Here is a 13,035-nt window from a genome sequence, read left to right as displayed (position 1 = left end):
TTTGATAAGCACTAAAATTGACTATTCTAAAAAAAAACGTTTCAGTTTCCTAATCAAGTAGATTATTGAATTAATAGAGTTAATCACATGACACTTATGGATCAACTGTAGTGTTGAGCTGTCGCGCTCCATCTAGTGTCTAGTTTAGTAAAATATCTCATTATCATTTCCTGACTTTATTACACTACACTTTGTACTGCAAATTGAGTTACTGTACAAAAATTTAACACACACGGAAATTATTATTATTAACTGAATAATTGACGTAATATTATAAATATTAGTTTAAGATCACTTTTAGCTATTTTTAGTAGTTTTCATTAATTTTAATATAAGACGTTAAATGAATACAGTTGGCACTCTGTAAGCATATTAATTTAAGAAAGAAAACGATACATATATACCAAAGTTAAATATTTCACAAAATTGATGCACGCCTGACGATAGATGGCAGCATGTGTATTGTTTGTGAATTGGCACGTTAAATCGCATCAATAAAAATGAGTAAAATTATACACAATATGGTCTCAGTAAAAAGGTATGTTTATTTACTTCGTTTACCTATCGGTTATGTAATTATATTCGCACTTTAAATGTAAATTTCAGTCTTGCGCCCGATTTCACATTGTGCATTTTATAAAAATCTCAATAATGGATGAACAATTCTCATGGCCCTTAATCGTATCAGTTATAAAATATAATGTTCTATAAAGTGTCAGTTATAGTGAACACAGACGACAGTCAGTTTTCAGCTCAATTGAAGTTGAAAACGATCATTTCCAACCTCGCTTGAGCTTTTTTGATTTTAGTTGGTTATGGACACTATTAAGAGATTTGTGTACCTTTTTCACAAAAATATGGCCTCACTCCTTATTAGACAGCACCCCACCAAATTAATCATCTCTGAAGTCGCATAATGCCCACCTTGTACCCTATTGACTAATTGAGAATCTTCTATACAGCCTTGAGCATAAAGTCGGCAATTCTTTTTAAAACGCTGCTACATGACGTTCCAATTGTTGTTTTTTTTAATTGTAACACTATGGCCCGAGCGTGTAGATAAAATAAATACGTAGTAGCTATCTTTTAATAAAGTAGGTAATAAATATTTATCTAATTGTTTCTTTTAAATTTTGTTATGATGAACGACCGTCACGCCTTACAGACAGACTGTCATATATTTTTCATCGGATATGCACTAATAAAACACGCGCGCGCAAGTGTCAACATCACACGAAGAAGTCGGATACGGGTGATTATGATGAGTTGTAGTTTGAAGCATTTATCTTATCGCGCTGTCTAGAAGGTGGCGAGTTGAATTTATAAATTCATTCAAATCATGACTATATCGTTATGTTAATGTAAAAATCGTGTAGTATATACCTACAATATGTTTATTAGGTCATTAATAAATTCAAATATCAAAGCCACAATTTTCAGCCTGTTTTGCCGCATTTTCTATTTAAATAAAAATTTTACTAGTTTCATTCGGCAACCCTGTTAATAAAATCTCTATGTCAACAAATAAAGAGGGGTTTAATAGTACGCCCCGAGGGATGCGTTTGTTTTTAATAAAAGTTTTTATTTAACTATAATATGAACAGTATACCAACTCGCAAAACAATTATGTATTTCATACAATAAATTCAATGTTTAAACAGTAATTGATCATTGTACACCGTAGATAAATAATAATAAGGTGTGTATTTAGTACCTGCTGTATGCACACTAATGGCTTATAGCCATGTTCTAGTTTTCAGGATATCGAAAGAACTAGTGATAATCGGCACAATAAGTTTAGCAAAGTTTAGCATAGACCAGAAGCAGACCTATCTGATAGCTGTTTTTAAGACCCTTTATTATTGTTTCGTATGTATGTCTGTATTTTAATACCTATATATCTATGTTTGAATGTAATGTATCCTAATCTAATCCATGAACACAAACCCCTGAATTTCTCGCCAGATCTTCTAAGTGGGTCGCGATTCCGATCCGACGGTAGATACAACTTATATACGATACGATATATATACGATAGGCCCTTAGGCTACCAGCGAATAGGTGAAAAAAAAAACAAATATAAGGTCTGAGAAAACTAGAAAGTAGTAGGGCGCAGCTTTTTTTTTTATTGCCTTGATGGATGGACGAGCTCACAGCCCACCTGAGGTTAAGTGGTAACTGGAGCCCATAGACATCTACAACGTAAATGTTCCACCCACCTTGAGATATAAGTTCTAAGTCTCAGTATAGTCACAACGGCTGCACCACCCTTCAAACCGAAACGCATTGCTGCTTCACGGCAGAAATAAGCAGGGCGGTGGTACCTAACCCGTGCGGACTTAAAAGGTCCTACCACCAGTAATTACGCAAATTATAATTTTGCGAGTTTGATTTTAATTACACGATGTTATTCCTTCACCGTGGAAGTCAGTCGTGAACATTTGTTGAGTACATATTTCATTAGAAAGATTGGTACCCGCCTGGGATTCGAACATCGGTGCAACGCTCAATACGAATGCACCGGACGTCTTATCATTTAGGCACGACGACCTTCAAAAGTTATACCAATCCATGGGTAGCTGGAATAACCTTCGAAAGCTAGCCATTAGGTAAGGGAAAAAAATCCATGAATTGAATCTTTGAACATTTTCGTCGATTTCAAGGCATCCGATTAACTTGAAATTTTGCACACTAATCAAGAGCCGATGACAATAGAAAATTTTTATACTTCATTCTAATATCCTGACCTGAATTAGTGGGTGCCGCATGAACTGAACGATCGCCAGCACAACGAAAGCCTTAAAGTATACGAAGGCATTTTGAACCGAATTATTACTTGGGATGAAAAAAAAAAATTTTTTTTTACATTAACACCTACTTTCTGTCACTAAGATTATAAACAGGTGAGTTGCAAAAGGTCATGGTTTGGAGGGACAGAGCCAATGCTCCGTCTCGCCTTAGTAGGAGAGCACGCCAGCTCCCTTGAGTGTTCTAATCGGATTTGGCTGCAAGAGCATACCGAACAAGTTTGGGTGAGCTCTATCAAGCGTTTCTTCTTCTAGTTATCCGAATATCGTTGAACTTCATCCATTATGGTTGGAATTTCCAGGTACTCGTGGATTTCCGAATTTCGAGTATACCAAGGCATCGACGGGAATACCCTCAGGATACTGTTTTGAGCTCTCTGGAGGCACATAATTCTTGATTTGCTGACTGACGACCACAGTTGGACTCCATACGTCCAAATCGGTTTTATTATTGACCAATAAGCCATTAACTTGTTGGATAAGGCAGACCATCCAGCGTGAAGCCAGAGTAGGTTTCTAAATCGAAGATTATTTTTGTTACGCCTCGTTTTTATGTAGTCTTTCCATGTCACCCTTTGGTCCAGGTGAAATCCAAGATACTTAACACAGGTTGATTGCGGTAATGTGTCGTGGCTGAGTTTGCAACAGTCTGGTCACTTCATTAGGATTACTGCTACAACTGAAGAAGGCTGCATCATCGGCAAAGGTTGCTACAGCTGTTTCTGGTGACTGAGGTTGATCACTAGTAAAATATTGTAGAGGACCGGACCAAGTACGGAGCCTTGGGGCACTCCGGCTCTGCAGGAAAAAAAGAAGATCTGCGATCTGCGAAGAAAAATCGGATTCTTCTTGATTAACGTAACGGTTATCATGTTGGTTAAGCCCTTTGGTTCACACTTTTTTTTCCTACCTAAGCTGATGGTATTGAGAGTACATTGCAGCGTAACCGGGCAAGTAGGTGAGCTCACAGGGCTCAAACCTGACGTTGTTGCTAACACGAACCCTAGCAAGAGTCGTGCTTCGCAGAATCTACCACCAGATCGGAAACGCGATCCACTAAGAAGATCCGGCGAGAAACTCAGTGGTCGCCGAGCCCTTCGTCACAAGCGACGGGTTTATGAGTATGATTACCGGTGCTTGAGGTGCATAAAAGCACCGTTAGTGGATTGGGAGAATCCGAAATGACGTGTTTTGGGCGACGTCGATTGCTTACCATTGGGTCCATAGGATCGGGAATGTAGTTACCGGCTGGTTCACACCCAAATACACCTAATAGTGACTGTATGGAGGGTTAGTGCCAGTATAATTCATATCAGCTTCTTACCAAATGGCATCAGAATTAGGTACTGCGGATGTTTACTGTAAGAAACTGGACACAATGGTGGGAAAGCTCGCGGAACTCCGACCGGCCTTGAATAATTTTTCGTCCCCGCTGCTTCTACGACTACGTTCGACCTCATATGGCACAACAGATGGTCCCTAAGCTTCAAGAGCTAATAGGGTTGGAATTTTGAGTCTAAGCCGTACATCATAAAACTTGCGCCGACAGACTTCTAGTTTTGCTAAGGTTTGGACGTTTTGATAAGGTTTGCAGAGATGCATCGATGGTGCCATGGGTGCACTAAACAGCAACTTCATAGAAAAAATCTAATAGTTATTCTTAAAAAAGTAAATGAAACCGCTATTCCATTTTCACGTTCTAAAGTACCCGGTATTGAAATATCATTTGGTATACAGTAAATATTCAAGAATATCAACAACAACACCTAATTCACAAAAAATCTTATCGCTGTACATAATCAATAAGAATTATTGACTTAAGCCCTACAATCAGTATACATTACTTGTTTCCATCTTAGTTGTAGCGAAAAATGAATTTATGTGTATTTGTCGCAGGAGTTAGTTAGTAGTCGGTCTGTATTATTGTTATTAAAAGTGTTCAATTAGATTAAAATATAGTTGTACAGAGACAAGTTTTATTTGTAGTAGTGCTTATGAACGGTATGTTTTAATAGCGAAGTATAGTGCAACATGCAAATAAACATACTTTATGTAGGAAATTACTTTAACAATGCCAGAATAATTAGCATATAATTTCAACCCGCAGTGAAATGAAATTGAGGAATACAGTATTGATTTATATTTCAAACATCTTCTCATTTTGAATTAATGTCTACATGTGTTTATTTTTATTAATTTAGTAATTGCTAAAACGTTGTTGAATTTTCGCTTGGTTAATGAGTCTAAACTTGTCTTGTCAACAGAAATGCAATGCGAGGCCGTGTTATAGCCCTATGGTTACTACTTGGAGTATTATGCGCCGGTGGTATAACTGCCATACTGGCCTTCACCCTTAACAGAAATCCAGGATCTTCCTCAATTGATTATGACGCAGATTTCTGTCAGCCGCTCATTATCGCTCACCGTGGAGCCAGTGGCTACGTACCAGAACATACCCTCGGCGCTTACGCTCTTGCTGTTGCAATGGGCTCTGAATACATAGAACCGGATGTCGTTATGACAAAAGACGGGCATCTAATAGCGAGACATGACAATGAACTGGGATTGACTACTGATGTCGCAGAGCATCCACAATTTGCTACTAGATATCGGACGCAGTACGTCGACGGGACGTTAGTTAGAGGTTGGTTTACAGAAGACTTCACTCTTGCTGAAATCAAAATGTTGCGTGCTATAGAACGTATACCAGAAATACGCCCGGGTAACGTTAGAATGGACGGCAGCTTTGAAATCCCCACTATGCAAGAAATTATTGATCTAGCAAAAGGCATGGAAATAAGTTACGGACGACGTATTGGTATCTACCCAGAAATCAAACATTCTACCCACTTTCAACATCTGGGTCTCGCTATGGAAAAACCATTAGTAGATCTACTTCACGAAAACGGATACACGGGACCTGAAGCTCCCATTTATATTCAGTCGTTCGAAGTCAGTAATCTAAAAGAATTGAGTCAGATCACTGGTAACAGGTTAATACAACTGCTTGGAGGAAGAAAAACAGCCCAGCCATATGATCAGGTACAACTTGGTTCTGATCTTACATATGGCGATATGGCTACTCCTGAGGGCCTACGTGACATCGCAAGGTACGCTTATGCAGTTGGACCTGAAAAATCATATATCATACCTCGCGACGAAAATAACAGGCTAGGTCAACCAACAAGTTTTGTTCGTGATGCCCACGCAGTCAATTTAAAAGTGCACCCATACACGTTTCGTGCCGAAAATCTCTACCTGCCCGCAGAACTACGAAGCGATGATCCTTCGCCATCAGCAATCGGGAATTTCAGAGGTGAACTCAAAGCATTTCTGAGTACAGGAATAGACGGCATGTTTTCTGATCAACCTGATATCTCTGTTCAAGTTAGAGGGCCCTGCGAGTGATTTTCATTTTCTTTCCGAGGACGCCTACGTGAAAAATAATGTACATATATGACATTACCACACGTGAAGTAATTAAGTGTTAATGGATAATCCTCTTATTGTCATAAGAACACAATTATGCGTTGATAAAAGTCAAACAAAATGACAAATTATCTTTAATTTAAATGCCAAGGACACGTGCTTATTGTGTATACGAAAACATGTTAAGTACTGATAATTGTTTTTATCACTCCTATCGACTCGTGGTACACGAGCAGTGAAGTACAGTGAAAATATTATTTGAGGAGGAAAAGTTCGTGACACAAATAGACTCGTGTAGCACTTACTTACTCTTATCTGTGCTCAGCGCACGAGACTGCCCGCGTGGTCGATGAAACATCTTTGATACACTAGTACGTCACACACAAAGTTTATCTCAATATACATTGTACACTTGACTATAAAATTAAGTGGTAATAAATTGTATTTTAATGTTCAATTTTTTTTCTATTGTTAAGAGTTCCAATCTAATTTCGACACCACACAGTGATAAACAACACCTACAAAACTTGCATACGCCCCGTCATGACCTATGCAAGTGTAGTATTGGCGCACGCGGCCCGCACTAACATAAAAGCACTCCAAGTTGCATTCAATCCCATTTTTGCAGGAGCCCCGTGGTTCGTCAGGAACATCGACCTGCATGATGACCTGGACCTAGAGTCAATCAGTAAGTAGAGTCGGCATCAATACGCCACTTCGACAAAGCGGCACGACACGAGAACCCTCTCATCGTGGCCGCCGGTAACTACATTCCTGATCCTGCGGACAGAATGGAAAGCACGTAAAAACACGTCATTTCGGATCCTCCCGATCCACTTACGGTGCCTCAAGTAGGCGCTTTGTGTACCTCAAGCACCGGTCATCGTTCTCGCCGAACCCGTCGCTTGCGACGAAGGGCTCGACGAGTAAATTAACCCATAGACACAACCCACTGAGTTTCTCGCCGGATCTTCTCAGTGGGTCGCGTTTCCGATCCGGTGGTAGATTCTGCGAAGCACGGCTCTTGCTAGGGTTCGTGTTAGCAACTTCGTCAGGTTTGAGCCCCGTGAGCTCGCCTAGGTACTAGTTAAAGTTACGCTGAAATAGCCTCTCAAGGCTATCAGCTTAAGTAGGAAAAAAAAGGTAAACAACCTAACTTAGCCATACAGAAAGTATGTTATAAAATGTATGAAATAACCTTGGGAGTAATGGATACTGATTATGTAAAAATGAGTGAGCGTGAAGAAATCAAACTTTTTTTTTACGTCCTTACGGATCCCTCAGATCCATTAGACGCCTGCACTACAGCTGACACTAGGAGCAAGCAGGCTAAGGGATTCTGGTAACCGTACTCGTCGAGCTCGCCCAAGAGTTGGACGTGCAACCTAACCCATCCATCAGCCCGCTAAGATTCTCACCGGATCTTCTCAGCGGGTTGCGATTCCGATTCGGTAGTACGGTAGTCACCTGTTCTGGAGAAACTTGGAAGGCCTTCGGGCCACTAGTAATCCTTCCTTCATAGAAAATAAAATTAAAACTTTGTTTTTTCTGATCCTGTTAGCTGATGCTTTAGAAATCCCATTGTTAAATATGAATCACATGCGCGAAAGAGGAAACCACTAAAATGAATAAACAAAGTTAGAGCTACATTGCTCTGGGAAATTCCGGTCAGTATATACAGGGTGTCCCAGAAAGAATGGATAATATAATAACACCTCATAGTAGAACTATTGGGGACTCGAAAAAAAAAAATTAAAAATTTTTTCTTAGGTAGTACCGAAATTAAAAATAAAGAAAAATTACCAAATGTCATGATTAGAATTTAAGTTCAGATTAACTTTTATAAAACTCTAGTTGACCCGGCAGACTTCGTAGTACCTCAATCGATAAATAAAAGACCTAAACTTTATTTTATTCCGAAAATGTTCATATTTATCTACCGTTTAAACCTTCTCTGGACTTCGACAAATAATTCAAGACCAAAATTAGCCAAATCGGTCGAGCCATTCTCGAGTTTTAGACTAACGAACAGCAATTCATTTTTATATATGTAGATTACACTAGCTAGTCATACAATGTCCTGCATATTCCTAAGTATAGTCTTTGTAGAATGTTATAAGACCAAAAAGCCTATGGATTTTATTTATTTGTAGCTGTTCCAGAAAAGCACAGCAGTATGGAAAATATAAACTTTTTAAAAAAAATGCGTAATTTGGCTACTACCTGAGATTTTTATTACTTTTATTATTTTGTGTCCCCAACGGCTCGACTATAAGGTGTTTCAGGATTATCCATTATTCTGGGACACCCTGTATATAATTTTGAGGGCGCCTGATCATTCCATATATTGTGCTATCTGAATAGTAATACGAACCTATTGATTTTGTACACTAGTTTAAATGTCATATTGATAACGGCATTGAAATTTTTATTGTCACGAAGGAAAAGATACGATATAATAGAATAATTTGTTGTTTACTCAATCTTGAGAAATAAATGTGTTTTAGAAAATATACTGAGGTTGGAAATGTTTAAACCAGCATTGACGTTATGTATTTACGTATTATAGAATGGAAAAATTACCATAGATTTTATTCATTTATATGTACATGCTTGTAATACGAATACAACGATCACTTAAATTTATAATTCAGTAGCGATATCGAGTTTTTTAAAAATCACGACGGTTTTATTCACACAATAAAAAAGAGGATAATAGCAGAAAAAGACACTGACACTGGTACTTCAGAGTTTATTTTAATAGTTCTTAGTAATTTTAGTAGTAGATTAACGTTTTAATATTCTATGTTTACAGTAGAAACCTCTGTCTATTTTAATTGAAATACTAAGTTGGAATGTTCTCATAAATTTTCTCGTGTCTAATGTTAATGAAAAACTTCTAGTAACAAAAATCTAATAGCATCTTAGTCTATCGCGAAAATGAAAACTATACCTAAAGTATTCGAAAGGCCGAAAAGAATATAATTAAAATTAATAAATGCGAGATTAAGCCGTAAAAATAGTTTTGTGTCTGTAATTTTTTTTTTTATTGCTTAGATGGGTGGATGAGCTCACAGTCCACCTGGTGTTAAGTGGTTACTGGAGCCCATAGATATCTAGAACGTAAATGCGCCATCCACCTTGAGATATAAGTTCTAAGGTCTCCAGTTTACTAGTGGTAGGACCTCTTGTGAGTCCGCGCGGGTAGGTACCACCGCCCTGCCTATTTCTGCCGTGAAGCAGTAATGCGTTTCAGTTTGAAGGGTGGGGCAGCCGTTGTAACTATACTGAGATCTATTATATGAAGACCTAACTCAAGAGCAACTGCTTCGCGAATGAATCTATTACCGGATCGGAATCGCGACCCGCTAAGAAGATCCGGCGAGAAACTCAGCGGGCATCTCAAAATTATGCACAGATGAGCTTCATACTGCGAAGTAACTCGGTGTGCTTCTGCTTGTAAACTGTAAAATTGTTCTCTGCTGCCTACTATTTTTAATATTTCCTAAGTAAAGGATGAACCTAAATATGGTCATATTTAGATTATCCTTTACGTGGTTAAATGTTAAAATAAATTTCCAAGACGGGACAGGTCAATATCCCGCTGATGTAATTTTATTAATATAATTATACATCAAGTTATTGATAAATCGATCATACGAAAAAAGAAGAAAAATAGAAGAATATCAATAGAAAGTCGCAGACAATAAATATCTAAATAATTGTAAATAGACATGCTTTAACAAAAACCGAACTCAAATAGAAAAAAAGATATTCCAAAACAAATTAATATACACTAAAAACAATAATCATCGAAATTGGTTGGCGTGAAATTGAGCTAATGAGTTATTCATCTATTTGTCACGCACGTACTTAATGCAAATTTAAGACTTATATGGTTTTCTCATGGATACCATTATCAGAACTGGACTAAATTTAAAATGGGACAACACGGGAAGCGTCAGCTTTCTAATAAAAGAAGAATCATCAAAATCAATTTACCCAGTCAAAAATAATGAGGTAAGAAACATAAAAAAACACTAGACGATGACCGAACTCTGCTCAGCATTTACTTTTTTGATAAATTCTGTTTTTTTGAAATTATATTTAAATACGAATTACATAAAATGATGAAATATTGTGTCTTTAAAGCAGTTAGTTGCTCTCAATTAAGAAAAATAGTATTATTATTTGCCATTAGATGTCGGGAAGAGTCATCAAGTTGATTATCGATAAAGTTCATTATTGAAAAGACGAATAAAACAACATTTTTTGAAAATAAATCGTAGCTAGATCGATTTATCGCCCCCGAAATCCCTTGTATACAAAATTTTTCGAGATTTCGAGCCGTTTTCGAGATTCAGATTATTGAGAATAGAAGAATTGCTCGTTTAAAAGTATAAGATACAATCGAATTGAGAACATCCTCCTTTTTTAAAGTCGGTTAATAAAAATTCTTTAAATTAATTCAGAAAATTGCATTGGTGAGCATCGATTGGTGAGTCTAAACGAAAAACTTCCTTTAATTATAGAAAATACTCGTCGCTACTTTGTAATGTAATTTAATAAACCTGTATTTATGAATTACTCGTGTATATTGACATCACTTTTCCTCGTGTGCGTTTTATGCGCGACCTCGAAAAATATTTTTCCTGTCTCATACACTTTATTTAACGTCTGTACTTGTACCACTCGGATGGAGTAAATCGCGAGATATCTGTCAATCGATACCAGCTACATAGATCTGTTTAGTTTAGTGACAGCATTTTTTTGTGTGTTCACTCACGGATATTTGGGTAAGTCACAAGAAAAAAAATATAAAATTTTATTGTATTATGGTTTATTAAAAATAATTATTATTCTTTCATACGTTCATCAAAACGTCACAGAATTATTTGTTTGCTTTTTTATTTATTTATTATGTATACGTTTCGTATTTTGTGTATATGGCAACTAATAGATAATTTTAAAAATTAATTTTATTAGTATACATAATAATATTATTAAGTATACTAATAAGCATTACTGAGCATTTTGAATGTTAGTTAAAATTGTTTATTGTTATGAATGATTACGTTTCTTATACTTATCGCATAATGATTTTAGCCTTGGCTTTTATGCAATGTAAAAAGGTCACGGTGCTTATTACTATTAAGAAAATGCATCTCTGTGAACTTTATCATGAATTAATTATTTGTATCGTTTATCTTGTTAATATTGAGAAAAATCTGGAAACAATGTTATGTACATATTTATACTTGTCCGTCGATACCAACTATTCAATCACATTTATTCTTTTTACATTTGAAAACGAAAATAAAAAAATTAAAAATTTTCTACTTGCAACAGGTTAGCAATATGAAAATCTTCGGGCTGTTGGTGCTTTCCTTTAGCACCGTGGGGATCACTTTTGGAATTCCAGCAAATGAGAACCTTGATTTCAATTCTGAATTCTTAAACTCAGATTTCTGTTCGCCACTAATCATTGCCCACCGCGGAGCCAGCGGATATGTCCCCGAACACACCCTTGGTTCTTATGCTCTCAGTATAACCATGGGAGCTGATTACATCGAACCTGATCTGGTAATGACGAAAGACGGGGTACTTGTAGCCCGACATGACAACGAACTGAGTTTGACAACCGACGTCGCAAGTCGTATTGAATTCGCTACACGCAACCGGACTCAGACAGTGGACGGATCTCCTATCACTGGATGGTTCACGGAAGATTTTACACTGGCCGAAATAAAAACGTTACGAGCTAGAGAACGCATACCAGATATCAGAGCTGGCAACGCACGTATGGATGGCACCTTCACGATTCCTACGTTTCAAGAAATCATTAGTCTGGCGAAAGGTCTGCAAAAAAGTCAAAAAAGAACTATTGGAATTTATCCAGAAATAAAACATAGCACACATTTTAAGAAACTAGGTCTGGCAATGGAGGAGCCTGTTGTGAACATACTCCATAAAAACGGATACCGTGACCCATCCGCACCGGTTTATATTCAATCGTTCGAAGTTACCAATTTAAAAGAACTTAAAACAAAGACCAGGCTACGTTTGTTACAACTGTTCGAGAGTAATAAATCTCTACAGCCTTTCGACCAACTAGAACTGGGAACTGATCTTACGTATGGGGAAATGGCTTCACAGGAAGGCTTGAAGGAAGTCGCCAAATACGCACACGCAGCCGGTCCGGACAAAAGCTACATAATTCCCCGCGATACAAACAATCGATTAGGTGTTAAGACTACATTTGTAGACGATGCACATGCAGCAGGCCTTAAGGTCCACCCGTATACATTTCGCGCCGAGAACGCATTTCTACCAACGGAATTCCGGAGTAATGAATCAGAATCTAATAGTGGAGATTTCGAAGCTGAATTAAGAGCATATTTGGATGCAGGGATCGATGGTCTGTTCTCAGATCAGCCGGACAGAGTGGCTCGTCTTCGAGGACCTTGTTTGAAATAATAAGACTTGAACTGGCACCGAAATGATAATGGAAAATAATAATAAAAAAGTTAAATCAAGTAAGACCGCTTTGAGGAGGTTGTGAGCTCATATAGGCAGTTACGACTACCCTGCCTATATCTGCCGCCAAGCCTTTATGCATACCAGTTTAAAGTGTGATCCCTATTCTAGATTCCAATTGTCACTTCGACTTGATATCTCAAAGCGAATAGTGGCGTTATTATTGTGAAATCAATAGGCTGTAGTAACTTCTTAACACCAGGTTCCGTAAACTCATCTACCCATTCAGAGCAGTACAAACGAAGTGCTTTATAGTCAAACC

At 37.5% G+C, this 13,035-nt stretch overlaps 2 protein-coding genes across 4 annotated transcripts; both read left to right on the top strand.

Moving 5' to 3' along the window:
- Positions 1-454: 454 nt before the first annotated feature.
- Positions 455-6,693, top strand: LOC114247974 (uncharacterized). 3 transcript variants are annotated; one of them, XM_089732796.1, is made up of 2 exons: positions 455-538; positions 5,072-6,693. In XM_089732796.1, exons 1-2 carry the CDS (start codon positions 501-503, stop codon positions 6,213-6,215), a joined length of 1,182 nt encoding a protein of 393 aa, XP_089588922.1. In that variant the 5' UTR covers positions 455-500; the 3' UTR covers positions 6,216-6,693. The 3 variants fall into 3 exon arrangements, with proteins under 3 accessions (XP_089588922.1, XP_089588923.1, XP_028036871.2); XM_089732797.1 differs by lacking the exon at positions 455-538 and adding an exon at positions 4,636-4,720; XM_028181070.2 differs by lacking the exon at positions 455-538 and adding an exon at positions 4,683-4,808.
- Positions 6,694-10,900: 4,207 nt separating this feature from the next.
- Glpq (glycerophosphoryl diester phosphodiesterase) lies at positions 10,901-12,776 on the top strand. Its single transcript, XM_028181093.2, has 2 exons — positions 10,901-11,032; positions 11,586-12,776. Exon 2 carries the CDS (start codon positions 11,595-11,597, stop codon positions 12,711-12,713), a length of 1,119 nt encoding a protein of 372 aa, XP_028036894.2. The 5' UTR covers positions 10,901-11,032; positions 11,586-11,594; the 3' UTR covers positions 12,714-12,776.
- Positions 12,777-13,035: the final 259 nt, after the last annotated feature.

This window comes from Bombyx mandarina, chromosome 15 (genome assembly GCF_030267445.1).
Source record: "Bombyx mandarina strain Sakado chromosome 15, ASM3026744v2".
In the NCBI taxonomy this organism is placed as follows: Eukaryota; Metazoa; Arthropoda; class Insecta; order Lepidoptera; family Bombycidae; genus Bombyx; species Bombyx mandarina.
This window is presented reverse-complemented; position numbering and strand designations above follow the sequence as displayed.